General features: G+C 38.4%; 1 protein-coding gene and 1 long non-coding RNA gene across 2 annotated transcripts; one reads left to right on the forward strand and one right to left on the reverse strand.

The window, feature by feature from the left end:
* Positions 1-4081: 4081 nt before the first annotated feature.
* LOC131008818 (uncharacterized) lies at positions 4082-6381 on the forward strand. Its single transcript, XM_057935915.1, has 2 exons — positions 4082-5219; positions 5330-6381. Exons 1-2 carry the CDS (start codon positions 4082-4084, stop codon positions 6379-6381), a joined length of 2190 nt encoding a protein of 729 aa, XP_057791898.1.
* A 7953-nt stretch (positions 6382-14334) lies between these two features.
* Positions 14335-15263, reverse strand: LOC131016191 (uncharacterized). The gene is made up of 2 exons (XR_009098881.1): positions 14961-15263; positions 14335-14541 (listed from the first exon to the last, which is right to left on the reverse strand). It is a non-coding gene; the product is annotated as an uncharacterized LOC131016191 (long non-coding RNA).
* Positions 15264-15601: the final 338 nt, after the last annotated feature.

Genomic DNA, 15601 nt, shown 5'->3' on the forward strand with positions numbered 1-15601 from the left:
GTAAAATATTTCACAACCATATATATTACGTCAAAAATAATATTTTTTTGCCAAAAACCATTGTAGCCGCCACAAAACCGTAGCCGGCGTCACTGGCCGTGGGTGAAATTTTTCACACGGCTAGTACGACCGACTATGCAGTTCTGGCGGCTAATCGTTTTTTAGCTCTAAAATATTTTTCTGTTCAAAGTCCAGAAGTTTCAAATGTTTTCTTCAAAAATTGCCTATTATTTTATGTGTTACTGTATTATTTTATGTTCAATCAAATCATGCATAAAATGAGTATTATTACCCCACTATAATCCAATTTTTTGCAGATTCACTATCTCTCATATTTCACATCAATGTGTACTTCTTGTACTATAAAAAAATAAAAATAAAAATTTAAATAAAAACTCTAAATTAAGGTATTCGTGTTATAATATAACATTACTAAGAGGGCTAAAAAATTCACTATTATGTATATTATACAACAAAAACATATTATGAAACAAATGGCGTAATTAGCCGTCGGAAATTCATAGCCGTGAACAGCAGCCGCCGGTACAAAATATATGCGGCTACTGTGCGCGGCTATGAAATTCCGGCGGCTAATTACGTCATTTGTTTCATAATATTTTTTTGTTGCATAATATACATAATAGTGAATTTTTTAGCCCTCTTAGTAATGTTTTTATAACACAAACGTAAGATAATTTTTTTCTAACTTTTCAAACATACAGTATACATTACATTGTGAAAGTGACGTGAGTTGAACAGTTATTATCTCTTTCTCAGATTTTGAACCAAATTCAACTACCTATCTTACACAATTGTACTTGTGTAAGACCTTTTACAAAAAATCAAGCATGCCTATCACCATCACTTTTGACTTTGGCTTTAAGTGGGTAGTTTTGTAAGATAGATTATATAAGTGGGGAGATTCCCCTATTTACACTTTTCCAATTTACCCTTTGAAATTAAAAAATATCCAACAATTCTTTCTTTTTGGGAGAAGCTCGGTGTTTCGCAAATGGATGATTTGGAAAGGGAAATAGAAGAGAGAGAAAGAGAGAGAGGCGTCGGTTTCAGGCTGAGCGACGACGTCGCCAGATTTTAGAAATGGTGGCGGCAGTGACAATTTTTACAGAAAGGATTAAGGCTCGTTTTGGAGCGGGAAGACAAAGATGGGAGGAGAGGACCTCCGGCACGACCACACCGGAGAGAAGGGTGCAGCATTGCCGGATTTCAACAGAGGCGCGGTGGATCTTGGGGGGAAAAGGACGGCTGCTTCGATTTTGTGAAGAGGATGACTGCTTCGACAGAGGACGACCTTAGCTGCGGAGCTCGCACTAGCACACAGCTTCACGCCGTAGTTCAGCAATCTCCACCGGCAACCATGGCGGACGTTGACCCGAGGTTGCGGCTGGGCAGCCGAAGAAACGTGAAGCCCTAGTCCGAACCCACTTGATCTCAGAAGACGAGTCGATTGCTACCATAACTCTGACATCGTGTTGCATTGTGCATTCAGTAAATAAGAGTTTAGGTGTGATCCTTGCACATAATATGTATAAATGGTTGATTTCTTCTCTGTTTGTTTCTTAGAATAAAACTTGTAGCTCTGTGTAAAGGTGAAGTCTTAAACTAGTTGAGAGTTAAAATTTGTGATCTTTATTGAGACTATTATAAAAATCTGATCTTGCTTAGAGGAGCCTATTAGATCACAGATTCTAACCAGGGGGCTTAGCCCACTGGCCACCGGGTCCTCACTTAAGTGAAGTGACCCGGGTTCGATCCCTCTTGGGAGCGAATTTGGAGATTGGAGATATAAGGTGGATTTTGGTGAATGGAGAGATAAGGTGGTTCTTGGAGTGGATGGGGAACTAATTACTAACATCTAACATGACTTTGCAAAAAAAAAAAAAAAAAAAAAAGATCACAGATTCTGTTAGGGATTTTGAAGATCATGGGATGAATGATGAAGGAACTGGTTAGATTTGTGACATGTGTAGGATTAAAGAATCTAGCTATTAGCTCTTTTGAAGATCATGGGATGAATGATCACAGATTATGTTTGTATCTATATCTATTTATGTTTTCTGGTTAAACGTAGTTGGAATTATGCCTAAAGGAGACATTTTGTAGTCTTGATTTCATGTAATCTCAGTTTTTCGTTGCTATATCTGAGCTTATGTCTTTATGCAAAGATGATCAGTTATCATTGGCTATTTTATTTCATTTGGATAGTCAATGTCAGTTTAATGACTTTGAAATTGTTAGAGAACATTGCAAACTGAAATTCATGGTGATACATTTTCTCCCAAAATATAGTTTCTTGATCAAGTACACCCCATTTTTGTGTCAAATCAATACTTAATCTTGTGGAACTGTGATTGTTTCTTTTAAAGATATTATATACTTTGAAGATGCAGTGGTTTTCTATATTGAAAATGGTAAAAAATTGCGAATGCGAATGTAATGTTACTACAACTAAGGATCGAATTGTGAATGAAATATGAGTAGAATGTGGTGATTGATTATGTCAATTTCCACATCATCCTTATATTGTCATCATCACTAATATCACTAGAATGCTTTTTCTCAATGATTTTCAAACTCTCTTTCTTCTACTGTTAGGATCATTAGAGCTTTCTTGGTGGAAGAGTAGAAGATCCTGAAGAAGGTGTTGAAAATACAGAAGACCAAGGAAAAGCTTGCCTCGAAGAGCTGAAGCGAAGCTAAATGCTGAGATACTTTTGAGAACCATTAGTTGTTGGGAATTTTGGGGTTTTACTCAGATGTTAAACCTTGTAATTTCTCTGGATTTTAGGAAATGACAACTATTGTTACCTTCAGTTTGTCAAAATATCTCCAGCATTTTGATGGCGATTAACTTTTTGGAATGCCATGATTTAATTTTAATTCCAATTAATTCGAAAGTATGAAATACACCATAAAATGAGTAAGGCAGATAAGTCTGATGAGATTTTATTTTCTCTTAAATGTATTTTTGGTATATTTGGCATTATGTCCGCTATTTCTTGACATTTGATTGTAAGAACCTATCACAGTTGGGCTGTAATTAATTGCATCATCTTTATGTATGCTCATCTCATTTGCTTTGATCTTTTTAATGAAAAAAATGTTACGAAATATAAAAGGATATGCTTGTCCTTGGTGAATTTGGTTAAGGGTAAATATGTAATTCCGTTAGTTATTCCAATCCCTAACCGTTGCTACCAAACAAGCGAAATTTTTTATCTCTCCAACTAACCTAGCTATCAAACACACTACTATATTACCCAACAAGCCTTACCTGCAATGAGCCCATTTGTTTTAATCTAACAAGCCTTATCTTGTCTTGGTTACCAAACGCACCCTATGTCTTGGAGATAAAGTGTTGAGGGAAGTGTCCAGAGAAGATTCTGCAACTGGTGTATGAGCTAAGTTGGGTGACAAAATCCTTGGCCAATCAATTGTACATGAAGAGAATGTTATATGCCTCTAAAATCTCATAGGAGAAGATCATTCTAGATCAACTCGATGACTTCAATAAAGCCATTGATGATTTGGCAAATATTGAGGTGGAACTTGAGGATGAAGACAAGGCTATCTTGCTTTTTGAATGCCATGTCCATGTCTCATGACAACTTGAATGATGTTATGCTATATGGAAGAGAGACTTCCACATCTTGGGAAGAAGTCATGAATGCTTTGAGATGTAAAGAGCTTCACAAAGCATCAGAATGCAGAAAAGAAGCTGCAAGTGAAAGCTTAAACATCAAAGGGAAGTTCAACAAAGGAAATTGATATGGAGCAGTTAGCAGTTCACGCAGCTTTTGGTTTGTGTCCAGGCACTTTTGGCCTCTGTTCTTTTATTTGTTTTCAGTCTTTGTGTTCTTTTAGGAGTCTATTTCCTTTCCGTATTGTTCTAGGTTTGTTTCTAGGCCTATTTATATGTTTTAATATGTATTAAGAGGGGATACAATATTTGTTTAGATTTATATATCTATTTCTTTCTTTTTCGTACGAAGAGCGATTGTCTTCTACGTAATACCGTCCCGTGTCAGTTGGTATTCAGAGCCAAGGTTTTTCCTCGGCAATGGTTAACGACAAAGACAAGGTACCTGAGCCTACCATCGCTGATGTGCTCAGAGAGGTGCAACGTCTGACAATAGCAGTTGATATGTTAACTACTCGTGTTGAGCGAGTAGAGGAACGTCGGGGTAATCCAGGAGACGGAGAAGGAGGCAGGAGATTTGCTCGTGTCCTTCAACGTACGGGTCCCCAACCGATTGGTGTGAAACAAACTTATGAGGAGGATTCATCTGATGAAGAAGCGAAAGAGTTGTTTGCAGAAAATCCTAACCCTAACCCTAGGGGAAACCAAAGGCATGATGAGTTTCGCATGAAGGCAGACCTTCCCTCCTTCAATGGAAACTTCAATATTGAAGCTTTCCTAGACTGGATCGCTGAAGTTGAAAGATTCTTTGATTTCGCAGAAATTCATGAAAACAAACAAGTGAAACTGGTGGCATATCGCTTAAAAGGAGGAGCTTCGCCTTGGTGGGAGCAAGTGCAAAACCAACGACGACGTTTGGGAAAACAACCGGTGAGATTATGGGTGAAGATGAAGAGGATGATGATGGCTCGTTTTCTTCCTCCGGATCATGAACAGTTTCTATTCCATCAATATCAGACACTAATTCAGGGACAAAAATCTGTAGCAGATTATACTACGGACTTTTTGCGCTTATCGTCGCGAAATAATCTGATGGAGACTGAAGGGCAACAAATTTCGAGATATATTCATGGGCTGAAGCCAACAATCCGTGAAAAGATTGGATGTCAAGTTATCCTCACTCTCAGCGAGGCCCAGAATATGGCGCAACGGGCTGAATCCATGGGATTTAGGAGCTACTATGGGAGAGAAGAAAATCGCAGGAATTTTGGTGAAACAAACAAACCAAACTCTAACCTCGAAGTTGCTTCAAGTTCTAATAAACGAGATATTGTTGTGAAGGAGAACATAAAGAAACAATCAGAAAACCCATATGCTAAGCCAACCGGAGATAAATGCTACAGATGCCATGAGATTGGGCACCGATCGAACAATTGTCCGAAACGCCGTCCGGTGAATATGACTGAGCATGGTAAGGATGACGATGCAACTGAGCATGAAATCGATGAAGAAGAGGGAGTTTGCAGCCTGATGGAGAAGAATATGATGAACACCCAACGTATGTGGTTCGTAAGGTTCTACTAGCACCACGAGGAGATGACTCCCAACGCAACGCTCTATTCCGAACCAGGTGTACGATCTCTCATCAGATTTTCGAGTTAATTATAGATAGTGGCAGCTGTGAGAATATTATTTCTCAAAGTTTGGTTCGAGCATTACAATTACCTGTGGAAAAACATCCTGAACCATATAGTATTGTGTGGATTAATAATGGTGAGGGTATCAAGGTTAAGGAGAGGTGTCGTGTGCCTTTATCTATTGGAAAATATTATAAAGATGAGGTTATGTGTGACATTGTGGACATGGATGCTTGTCAATTACTATTTGGCAGACCTTGGCAGTTTGATCTTGGCACTACTCATGATGGGAGGAAAAATATTTATCAATTCTTCAAGGATGGGAAGAGCATAACGTTGCTGCCTTTAGGGTTTAAAAAGAAAATTGAAAACCATAAGTTTCTGACATTAACCCGTTCAGTGAAAGAATTGATGGACGATGCACGAGATACTAGAGAAATTCTTGCTTTGGTGGTGAAGACGGTACCCATGGTCAAAAATTCTGCAAGGATGAACGAGACTCCAGATCGAGTTCTCGAATTGTTTAAGGAATTTCAAGATTTGGTTCCTGACGAGCTTCCTTCAAAGTTACCGCCAATGAGAAATATACAACATGCCATTGACTTGGTCCCCGGAGCCTCGTTACCAAACTTACCTCACTACCGTATAAGTCCAAAAGAGGGAACAATTTTGCAACAGATGGTAGAGGATTTGTTACTCAAAGGATTGATTCAAGTAAGCATGAGCCCTTGTGCAGTTCCCGCATTACTAACTCCAAAAAAATATGGTTCTTGGCGCATGTGCGTGGACAGTCGAGCAATAAATAAGATCACTGTGCGTTACAGGTTTTCGATTCCACGATTAGAAGATATGTTAGACAACTTATCTGGGGCGAGAATTTTTAGCAAGATAGACCTGCGAAGTGGTTACCATCAGATCCGCATCAGACCGGGAGACGAGTGGAAGATAGCTTTCAAAACAAAAGAGGGTCTTTATGAGTGGCTCGTTATGCCGTTCGGATTGTCAAATGCCCCTAGCACATTTATGCGATTGAAGAATGAGTTACATGCAAACAAGTCTCCTTTTCCTTGGCTTTGTGATTAGTGGGGATGGAATTCGTGTGGATGAGGAGAAGGTTAGAGCGATCCGTGACTGGCCTATCCCAAAATCTGTGACGGAGGTCCGTAGCTTTCACGGACTTGCTACCTTCTATAGGCGGTTCATTCGAAATTTTAGTACTATTATGGCGCCTATGACAGATTGTTTGAAGAAAGGAAAATTTCAATGGAGTTCTGAACAAACGAAGAGCTTTGAGCTGATTAAGGAGAAGTTGTGTTCAGCCCCTGTACTCGCACTTCCCAGTTTTGACAAGCTTTTTGTTGTGGAATGTGACGCATGTGGAGTTGGAATTGGTGCTGTTCTGTCTCAGGAGGGAAAGCCGGTGGCTTATTTTAGTGAGAAGTTGAACGAAGCACGGCAAAAGTGGTCCACCTATGATCAAGAATTTTATGTTGTATTTCGCGCCTTGAAGCATTGGGAACATTATCTCCTTCAGGATCAATTTGTTCTTTATACGGACCATCAGGCGTTGAAGCATATTAATAGTCAAAAGAATATTAGCAAGATGCATGCTAGATGGGTGGCATACCTGCAACAATTCCCGTTCACATTGAAGCACAAATCTGGTGTTCAGAACAAACCCGCCGATGCATTAAGTAGGCGTGCAGCTCTATTGGTGACGATGAGCCATGAGATAGTTGGTTTTGAAGTTCTTCCCGAATTGTATGCAGCTGATGAGGACTTTGCGAAAATATGGAATCAGTTGCCTGTTGAAGACTTTTACTCACATGAAGGTTCTCTTTTTAAGGGTAATCGATTGTGCATCCCTCGAACTTCCTTAAGGGACAAATTAGTTCGTGATCTGCATGGTGGTGGTTTGAGTGGACACCTTGGTCGAGAGAAAACTACTACTAGTTTGGAAGAACGATATTATTGGCCCCAGTTAAAACGCGAAGTTGCAAAGTTTGTACGGCGATGTTATATTTGCCAAACGGCTAAGGGGCAAGCCCAGAATACTGGATTATACATGCCATTACCTGTTCCTGAAGCTATTTGGGAAGACTTATCTATGGATTTCGTTCTCGGTCTTCCTCGAACTCAACGGGGAGTTGATTCTGTTTTTGTTGTTATGGATAGGTTCTCAAAGATGGTACATTTTATTCCCTGCAAGAAGACCTCAGATGCTTCACACATTGCACGCCTTTTCTTTCGAGAGATTGTTCGCTTGCATGGGGTGCCTAAATCTATTACCTCTGATCGCGATTCTAAGTTCCTTAGTCATTTTTGGTTGACGTTGTGGAAGATGTTTGATACTTCACTGAATTTTAGCAGCACGGCGCATCCACAAACTGATGGACAGACTGAGGTCGTTAATCGAACTTTAGGCAATCTTATTCGTTGTATTTGTGGAGACCGTCCTAAGCAGTGGGATTTTGCTTTGCCACAAGCAGAATTTGCTTTCAATAATGCAGTCCATAGCTCGACAGGAAGAGCTCCTTTTGCTGTTGTTTATCAGAAATCTCCTCACCATGCCGTTGACTTGGTCAAGCTGCCTAAGATTGCTAGTATCTCTGCTGCAAATTTGGCTAATGATGTTTGTGATATTCAGACGGCAGTTCGTCAGAAATTGTTGGAGACTACTAAGAAATTCAAGGAAGCTGCTGATAAACATCGTCGCTTGAATGTGTTCGAGGTTGGTGATGAAGTGATGGTTTTCCTTCGCCGTGAACGCTTTCCGGTCGGGCAATATCATAAGTTGCAGCCAAAGAAATATGGTCCTTATAAGATTGTACACAAGATTAATGATAACGCTTATGTGGTGGACCTGCCAGAGTCGATGGGTATTTCACGCACCTTTAATGTGGCTGACTTGTATCTCTATTTTCCTGCTGAGCCATCTGTATACCCGGATCACTCGAGGGCAAGTTTTATTTCAAGTGGGGGAGACTGATATGGAGCAGTTAGCAGTTCACGCAGCTTTTGGTTTGTGTCCAGGCACTTTTGGCCTCTGTTCTTTTATTTATTTTCAGTCTTTGTGTTCTTTTAGGAGTCTATTTCCTTTCCGTATTGTTCTAGGTTTGTTTCTAGGCCTATTTATATGTTCTAATATGTATTAAGAGGGGATACAATATTTGTTTAGATTTATATATCTATTTCTTTCTTTTTCGTACGAAGAGCGATTGTCTTCTACGTAATACCGTCCCGTCCAAGAAGCCATGGAAAGATGGCAAAAAAGTTGGATAGGGAAAGAAAGAGGATGATAAGAAAGAAACCAAAAAATGCCACCATTCCTAGAAGCCAGGGCATATCAAGAAAGACAGCTGCAATTGGAAGAGATCAAGTAAGCCCAAAAGGGCTCCACTGATGCAGCAGACATTGCTGAACAATTTCAAGAAGCTGAAGCACTAAATATCACATCTTCTAAAACTGAAAATGAGTGGATTCTTGACTCAGGTTGTTCTTTCCATATGTATCCTAATGAGTGGATTCTTGACTCGGGTTGTTCTTTCAAGAAGCTGAAGCACTAAATATCACATCTTCTAAGCCTAGGGAATGATCAAGTATGTTTTGTGAAAGGTATTGGATCTATCAAGTTAAAGCTTCATGACAATATTGTAAGACTCTTAACTGAAGTCAGGTATTATAGACAATTAAATTTGTCATCGAATTAAATCGTGCCACGAGTAAATTCATGAATTAAATATTCAATTATATTTTCTATTTTATTAAATAGAATATTTATTCATAAATTAAATAGATATACAATTAATATTTAATATAAATGATTTAATGGGCCCATTGGCACCTAAACCCTAAAAGCCCATGAAGCCCATCTCCTACATCTATAAATAGAGGTGTTGGGGTGCTCACAAATCACAAGTTGAAGGAGTGGAAAATTGGGGAGCTCAAGTATTCTTCTATCATAAGTTGAAGTGGTGGAGAATTGAAGAGCTCAAGAATTCTATCAAGTGAAGTCTTGCAAAAGTTCTATTCAAAGCTTCAAACATCTCCAAGAATTCTATTCAAATCTTCAAGCATCTCCAAGAATTCTATTCAAATCTTCAAGCATCTCCAAGAATTCTATTCAAATCTTCAATTATCTCCAAGAATTCTACCAAGTCTTCAAGTATCTTCAAGTATTCTTCAAGAATTCTATCAAGTCTTCAAGTATCTTCAAGAATTCTATCAAGTCTTCAAGTATTCTTCAAGTATCCTTCAAATCTTCAAGATCTTCAAGGCAATATTCAAGTATCCTTCAAATCAAGTTCAAAAGCTTCAATGCGTTCTTACAAATTCTAAGTACGTCTTCAAATCAAGTTCAAAACCTTCAAGGCGTTCTTACAAATTCTAAGGACGTTCTTCAAATCAAATCAAATCAAATCAAATCAAATCAGTTCTAACGGTCAAATCCAAAATCATGACTTGAGTCCGTTGGATTTATCGTCACCAAATCAAGTATCCCAAAACCTTTGAAATTGCTCAAGAATCAAATGGAAGAGAAGAATCAGAGGATCAAATAGAGATTGCAACCCGCATAAATCTACATTCATAATCTATCTTCAAGTTTATCAAATTATCTCTGCAACACGTTTTGTATTTTATCAAAATTGAAATACAAAAATTTGTGTTTACGGGTATATTCCTAGTCTGAAAAGGAATTTAATATCGCTTGGATCATTGAAAATGAAGGGCTATGAGTTTAAATCCTCATAAATTATTTGCATGTTTTAAAGGGAACTAAAATTGTCATGAAAGGTATAAGGAAACAGACTCATTTGCTAGCTAACACTATTGTTGGTGAGTCTGAAAGCATTTCTGTATCTGATATTGAACTATGGCATGCTAGATCAGGACATGTGAGTGAAAAAGGTATGACTGGACTTAGAAGGAAGAGAATGCTAAGTCTATCTCATGATGCTAAACTAGAAAACTGTGAAGCATGTGCACTTAGTAAAAGTAAGAAACTCTCATATCATGTAGGCAAACATGTTTCCAATATGTACACTGTGACTTATGGGGGCCATAAAAAACCACCGCTATAAGTGGAGGGTCATATTTCATATCTTTGATTGATGATTTTTCAAGAAAAGTTTGAGTTTATATTTTAAAACATAAGTCTAATGCCTTAACAAGTTTGTTGAGTGGTGTAGTGAAATTGAAAATGAAAAATGATGTAAACTAAGGTGCCTATGAATTGATAATGGTCTAGAGTTTACTTTAGAAAAAATTCAAGAATACTCCAGGGAAAAAGGTATTAAGAGGCACAAGTCTATACCTGGTAACCCTCAACAAAATGGGGTAGTAGAAATGATGAATAGGACACTACTTGAAAGAGTTAGATTTATGTTATCTAGTATTGGGATGCCAGCCAAGTTTTGGGGGAAGCAATGATTGCTGTTGCATATCTTATAAATAGGTGCTTATCTGCTGCTAGGGGTGAGCATCGGTTCGGTTTGGTGCAAAACCGCACCAACAAATAAAAATCGAAAACCGAACATATGGTGAAAATGGAAACCTCACCGCACCAATTGGAGGTGTCAAACCAAACCGAAACCAAACATATAAAACCTTCAGTTTCGGTTCGGTTTACCGAACCGCTACAATTTTTTTTTCGAAAAAATCTATTAAAATCAGTAAAACAATGTTTTACTGAACCGATACATTTTTTTTTGTTTAAATATACGAACTAAAATAATATCGGCAAAAATATGCGAACAATTCGAATTCTCAAGCAAAGAAAATAAAAAAATCTAACTATCAGATTCTAGCCACTCCCGAAGTTCCCTTAATTCCAGCTGCCAACTCCAAATTCAAGTTGATCAATTCCCAGCCGCCAATCTCTCTAGCTCCAATTGCTATGTATCACCCCCACAAAGTATCTCCCTAATCACTATATATTAAGCCACCGCCAACTAAGTTAATAGTTTTAATTTGAGCGTTATGATATAGATTTGCAATATGTATTTTCACCTAAATTCATCAAGTATTGTGTCGGGGGCTGGCCTAAATCAAACTGAAGGATGGAATAAAGTTCAGATGTTAGACTTTGGGTTAGGTTTACAATTAGAAAATTAAAATTTAAATTAATATATATATATATATATATTATATAATATAAATATATAATAAATATATATATTTATCGGTTCAGTTTGGTTCGGTTCGGTTCGGTTCGGTGCAAAACCGCACCAAAAATTTAAAATCGAAACCAAATAAAAAAGTTTCAGTTTTTAATTTTTGGAACCGCACCAACAGATGCGGAACCGCACAGCACCGAAATGGTGCGGTTCGATTCGATTTTGCGTGCGGTTCAGTTTTTGCTCACCCCTATCTGCTGCTATAGAGTTTAAAACTCCTGAAGAAAAGTGGAATGAAAGGTCAGCTGATTACTCAAATCTGAGGGTGTTTGGCCTATATGCACATCAGGCAAGATAAGCTTAAGCCTTGGGCACTCAAGTGTGTTATGATAGGCTATCCAACGGGGTGTTAAAGGGTACAAGTTATGGTGTATTAAACCTAGAAAAGAAAAAGCTTTAGTTAGCACGGATGTGGTGTTTAAGGAAAGTACTATGACTTTTAAGACTAATTTTACTACTACTGATAAGAGTACAAATGTAGATATGGAAGGTGAAAAACAAGATGATACAGCAGCTTCTGAAAGTCAGCTTCTGAAAGTCAGGTCTCAAATGCACTAGTAAGAGCAGATGTAATGTAGGAAGAAGAAACAAGTAAGGATGATACTAACGATCTCAGTGAATATCATCTAGCTCGAGATAGAGTTAGAAAAGTTATAAAGCCTTCAGCTAGGTATTCTGAACCAAATCATATCAATTTTGCATTTTTAATAGATGAGGAAATTAACTATAAAGAGTCAAAGGGTTATATGGAAGTTATTCAATGTGCTGAAAATAAACAATGAATCAAGGCTATGGAAGAAGAAATTGAGTCACTGATGAAGAATAAGACATGGATATTGGTTAAGAAACCAAAAAATCAGAAGTGTGTTAAGACTTGGATCTGAGGTCATTAGATATAAGGCTAGGTTGGTAGCTAGAGGGTTTACTATGCAAGAATGAATATATTTCAATGAAATCATTTCTCATGTGGTTAAGCACTGCTCTATAAGGCTCATACTAACTTTAACTGCACAGTTTGATTTAGACCTACAATAGATGGATGTAAAGACAGTTTTTCTTAATGGTGAGCTGGAAGAAACTATTTATATTAATCAACTTGAAGAATTTGAAGAAATTAGCTGTAAAAGTCAAGTATGTCTCTTAAAGAAATCACTATATGGGCTAAAGCAGACCCTAAGGAATTGGAACAAGAGATTTGATGAGTTCATGCTAAGTATAAGTTTTAAAAGAACTTTACATGATAGATGTGTTTACCTGAGGAAAGTCATTGACTCTGATTTGGTATACCTACTTCTGTATGTAGATGACATGCTTATATATAGCTGGTCAGTCAAGTTTAGAAATTGACAAAGTAAAGCAAGCTCTGAGCTCAGAATTTGAAATGAAAGATTTAGGTTGTGCTAAAAGGATTCTAGGTATGGATATCGAACGAGATAAAAAGAAAAAGAAGCTTATGTTTATGCAAACTGATTATGTGAAGAAGATTCTATTATAGTTCCACATGAATGAGGCAAATGCTGTAAGTATTCCTATAGCTTAGCATGTGAAGTCGTCCAATGATCAGTGTCCAAGAACTAGTGATGAAGTGAAATAAATGAGTACCATTCCTTATGCAAATGTGGTAGGAAGCATAATGTATGCTATGTTGTATACAAGGCCAAATTTGGCACATGTAGTTAGTCTGATCAGTAGGTTTATGGCTAATCCTGGGAAGCCACATTGGCAGGCTCTTAAGAGTGTACTTAGGTATCTAAAGGCCACAACAGATAAAGGGATTATGTTTCAAGGTGGAGTTATAAACTCTGAACATGTTTTGCTTGAATTTACTGACTCGGATTATGCAAGTATTCTAGATACTAGGAAATCTCAATCAGGTTTTGTGTTTACTCTTTATGAATCTGCACTCAGCTGGAAGTCTACCCCACAATCTGTGGTTGCTCTCTCTACTACAGAGGCAGAATATATGGCCATTACAAAAGTTGTAAAAGAGGGAATGTGGCTGAAGGGCATGCTACAAGAGTTAGGAGTTGATCAAGAATCTGTCACTATCCTGTGTGACAGTCAAAGTGCAATTCACCTTGTCAAGCATCAGGTTTTTAATGAAAGGTCTAAACATATAGATGTTTGTAGTAGCCCCACCTTAACTACATTATTATTTGTTGATCTATAGTAGAGCTATCCCTTCTTAATTAGAAATATTTGATTAACTACACCAAAATAGTTATAGGAGGAATTTGAATTTATTAGAAATTTAGTGAGTTGAGTTATTTTGAGATAGTTGTAGCATCCCAAACACTTCATTATTTTTTCATTATCTTAAGGTGGACCAGAATTTTATTTAGAAGTCCAAAAATATAAGTAAAAAGAGACGGGCCAATCTCAATTTTATTAAAAGCCCAAGTACTACTCAACTAATTTGTGAGCCCAATAATTATTTATCTGGGCCAAGAGTTTTGCTACATAGAAAGGGGCCAAGTCCAATAAGTTATTTTCTGGGCCAACAAATTGTAATATATAAAGGAGACCCGAGCCCAATTCTTTACTTAATCAGTAAATTAGCACACTCTTATTAGTTTAAATTGGATAATTAGACTTAGATTAGCTATTTAGCCAACACGTAGCTTCCAACTTTATACTCAGCTGCTTTTAGACCGGCTCAATCCAGTAGAAATCTGGTGAGTTTCGGCAATTCAATTTTTTTCCATTCTGCAATCAAAACACCAACAAGCAATCATCCACCCAAAACACAAATCATCCCCAGCTTTTTCCCCAACAATCTTCCACAGCAAAGCAATTCAGGTAGTATTCATTTATACAGTTCAGTAATCCATTCATAGACAACAGCCAAAAATAACAGAAATAGACAATAGCTAGATCTAGTTCCAATTCAATATACCAAGGCAATAATACCAATTTTCTTTGACATCTATAGTATGCTTCCAGATACAGGAGTTTATAAATCGAATAAATAGTGAAGATAACAGATTTATAACCACAAAGGAATAAAAATGGAATCTTGGGCAGTAGACGAAGTTGACACGCCGGAGTTGACGACGCCGATCAATCCCTGAAATAGAAAATAGTTAGAGATTTATTAGTTGAGGTAGTAAAATTGGAAAGTAGAGAGAATGAAAGAAAAGAAAATAGAAGAAGGAGAAACGGCAGGAACGGTCGTGGGCCACCACGGCGGGCCGCGTCTGACGGCGGCAACCGCCGGCGCTGCCCACGCCACGGCGGTCCGCGGTGGCTGCCGACAATAGAGAGTTTGAGCGAGGGAGAGGAAAACAGAGAGTAAAGACAGAGACAGAGAGTGAGACGCGAGGGGGAGAGAAAGGCGGAGCAGGGGCGGCGGCCACCCCCGGCGCTGCATGCGCTGTCGCGGCTCGCAGCTGCCGTCACGAACAGGGCAGAGAGAGAGAGAGGGGCAGATTGAGAGAAACTGAGAGGGAGAATATAGAGAGAAAAAGAGATAGGGGGAGGACTTACCTGAGGCAGGAAGAACGACGGAGGACCGAAAATCCGACGAGCTGGGGCGGCGGCAACGTTATTCGCCGGGATTCTCCAGAGGAGTAAAATTGATGGGGGAGATTGAAAACCCTAGGTTGAATTGATTTTAGAATTTGGGGAATTACATGTAGGAAGGAGATGGAAGAAAGCGGAAGGGGAGAAGATGCGTCAGCCTCGCCGCGCCGGAAGCGGCGAGAGCCGGCGACATTCGCCGGAGAGGTAGAGAGTGAGAGAGGGGGTGAAGGGAAAGAGAGGGGGTGAAGGGAAAGAGAGGGTTTGAGCAGGTCTGCGTGAGGAAAAGAGAAGAAAGGAGCGAGAGATATATAATCTAATTGGGCTTGCAAAATACTGGGCCTAAAGTTCTGATGGGCCTATTAATATTTCTAAATGGGTGATTCTATTCATAGCCCCAAATTTACTCTCTATAGTCCTTATTTAAAATAATAATATTAAATAATTGTGAATGTACTCTTTTATCCTATGCCACAGCCGTCGAACTAAGTTTCTAGATATTCTATTCCTAGCCCATTTTATTCTATTCGAAATTTCTCCATTTAATTGAATCAAGGTTTCTGGTTCATGTAAAGGGCTTCAATATCCATACACGCATTACAGTTACG

This window comes from Salvia miltiorrhiza, chromosome 1 (assembly GCF_028751815.1).
Source record: "Salvia miltiorrhiza cultivar Shanhuang (shh) chromosome 1, IMPLAD_Smil_shh, whole genome shotgun sequence".
Taxonomy (NCBI): domain Eukaryota; kingdom Viridiplantae; phylum Streptophyta; class Magnoliopsida; order Lamiales; family Lamiaceae; genus Salvia; species Salvia miltiorrhiza.

Coding starts and splice junctions, on each gene's coding strand:
- LOC131008818 (XM_057935915.1), top strand. CDS start 4,082: ATGGTTAACGACAAAGACAAGGTACCTGAGCCTACCATCGCTGATGTG. Junction 5,220..5,329: donor GAATATGATGAACACCCAAC/GTATGTGGTTCG, acceptor AGTTAATTATAG/ATAGTGGCAGCTGTGAGAAT.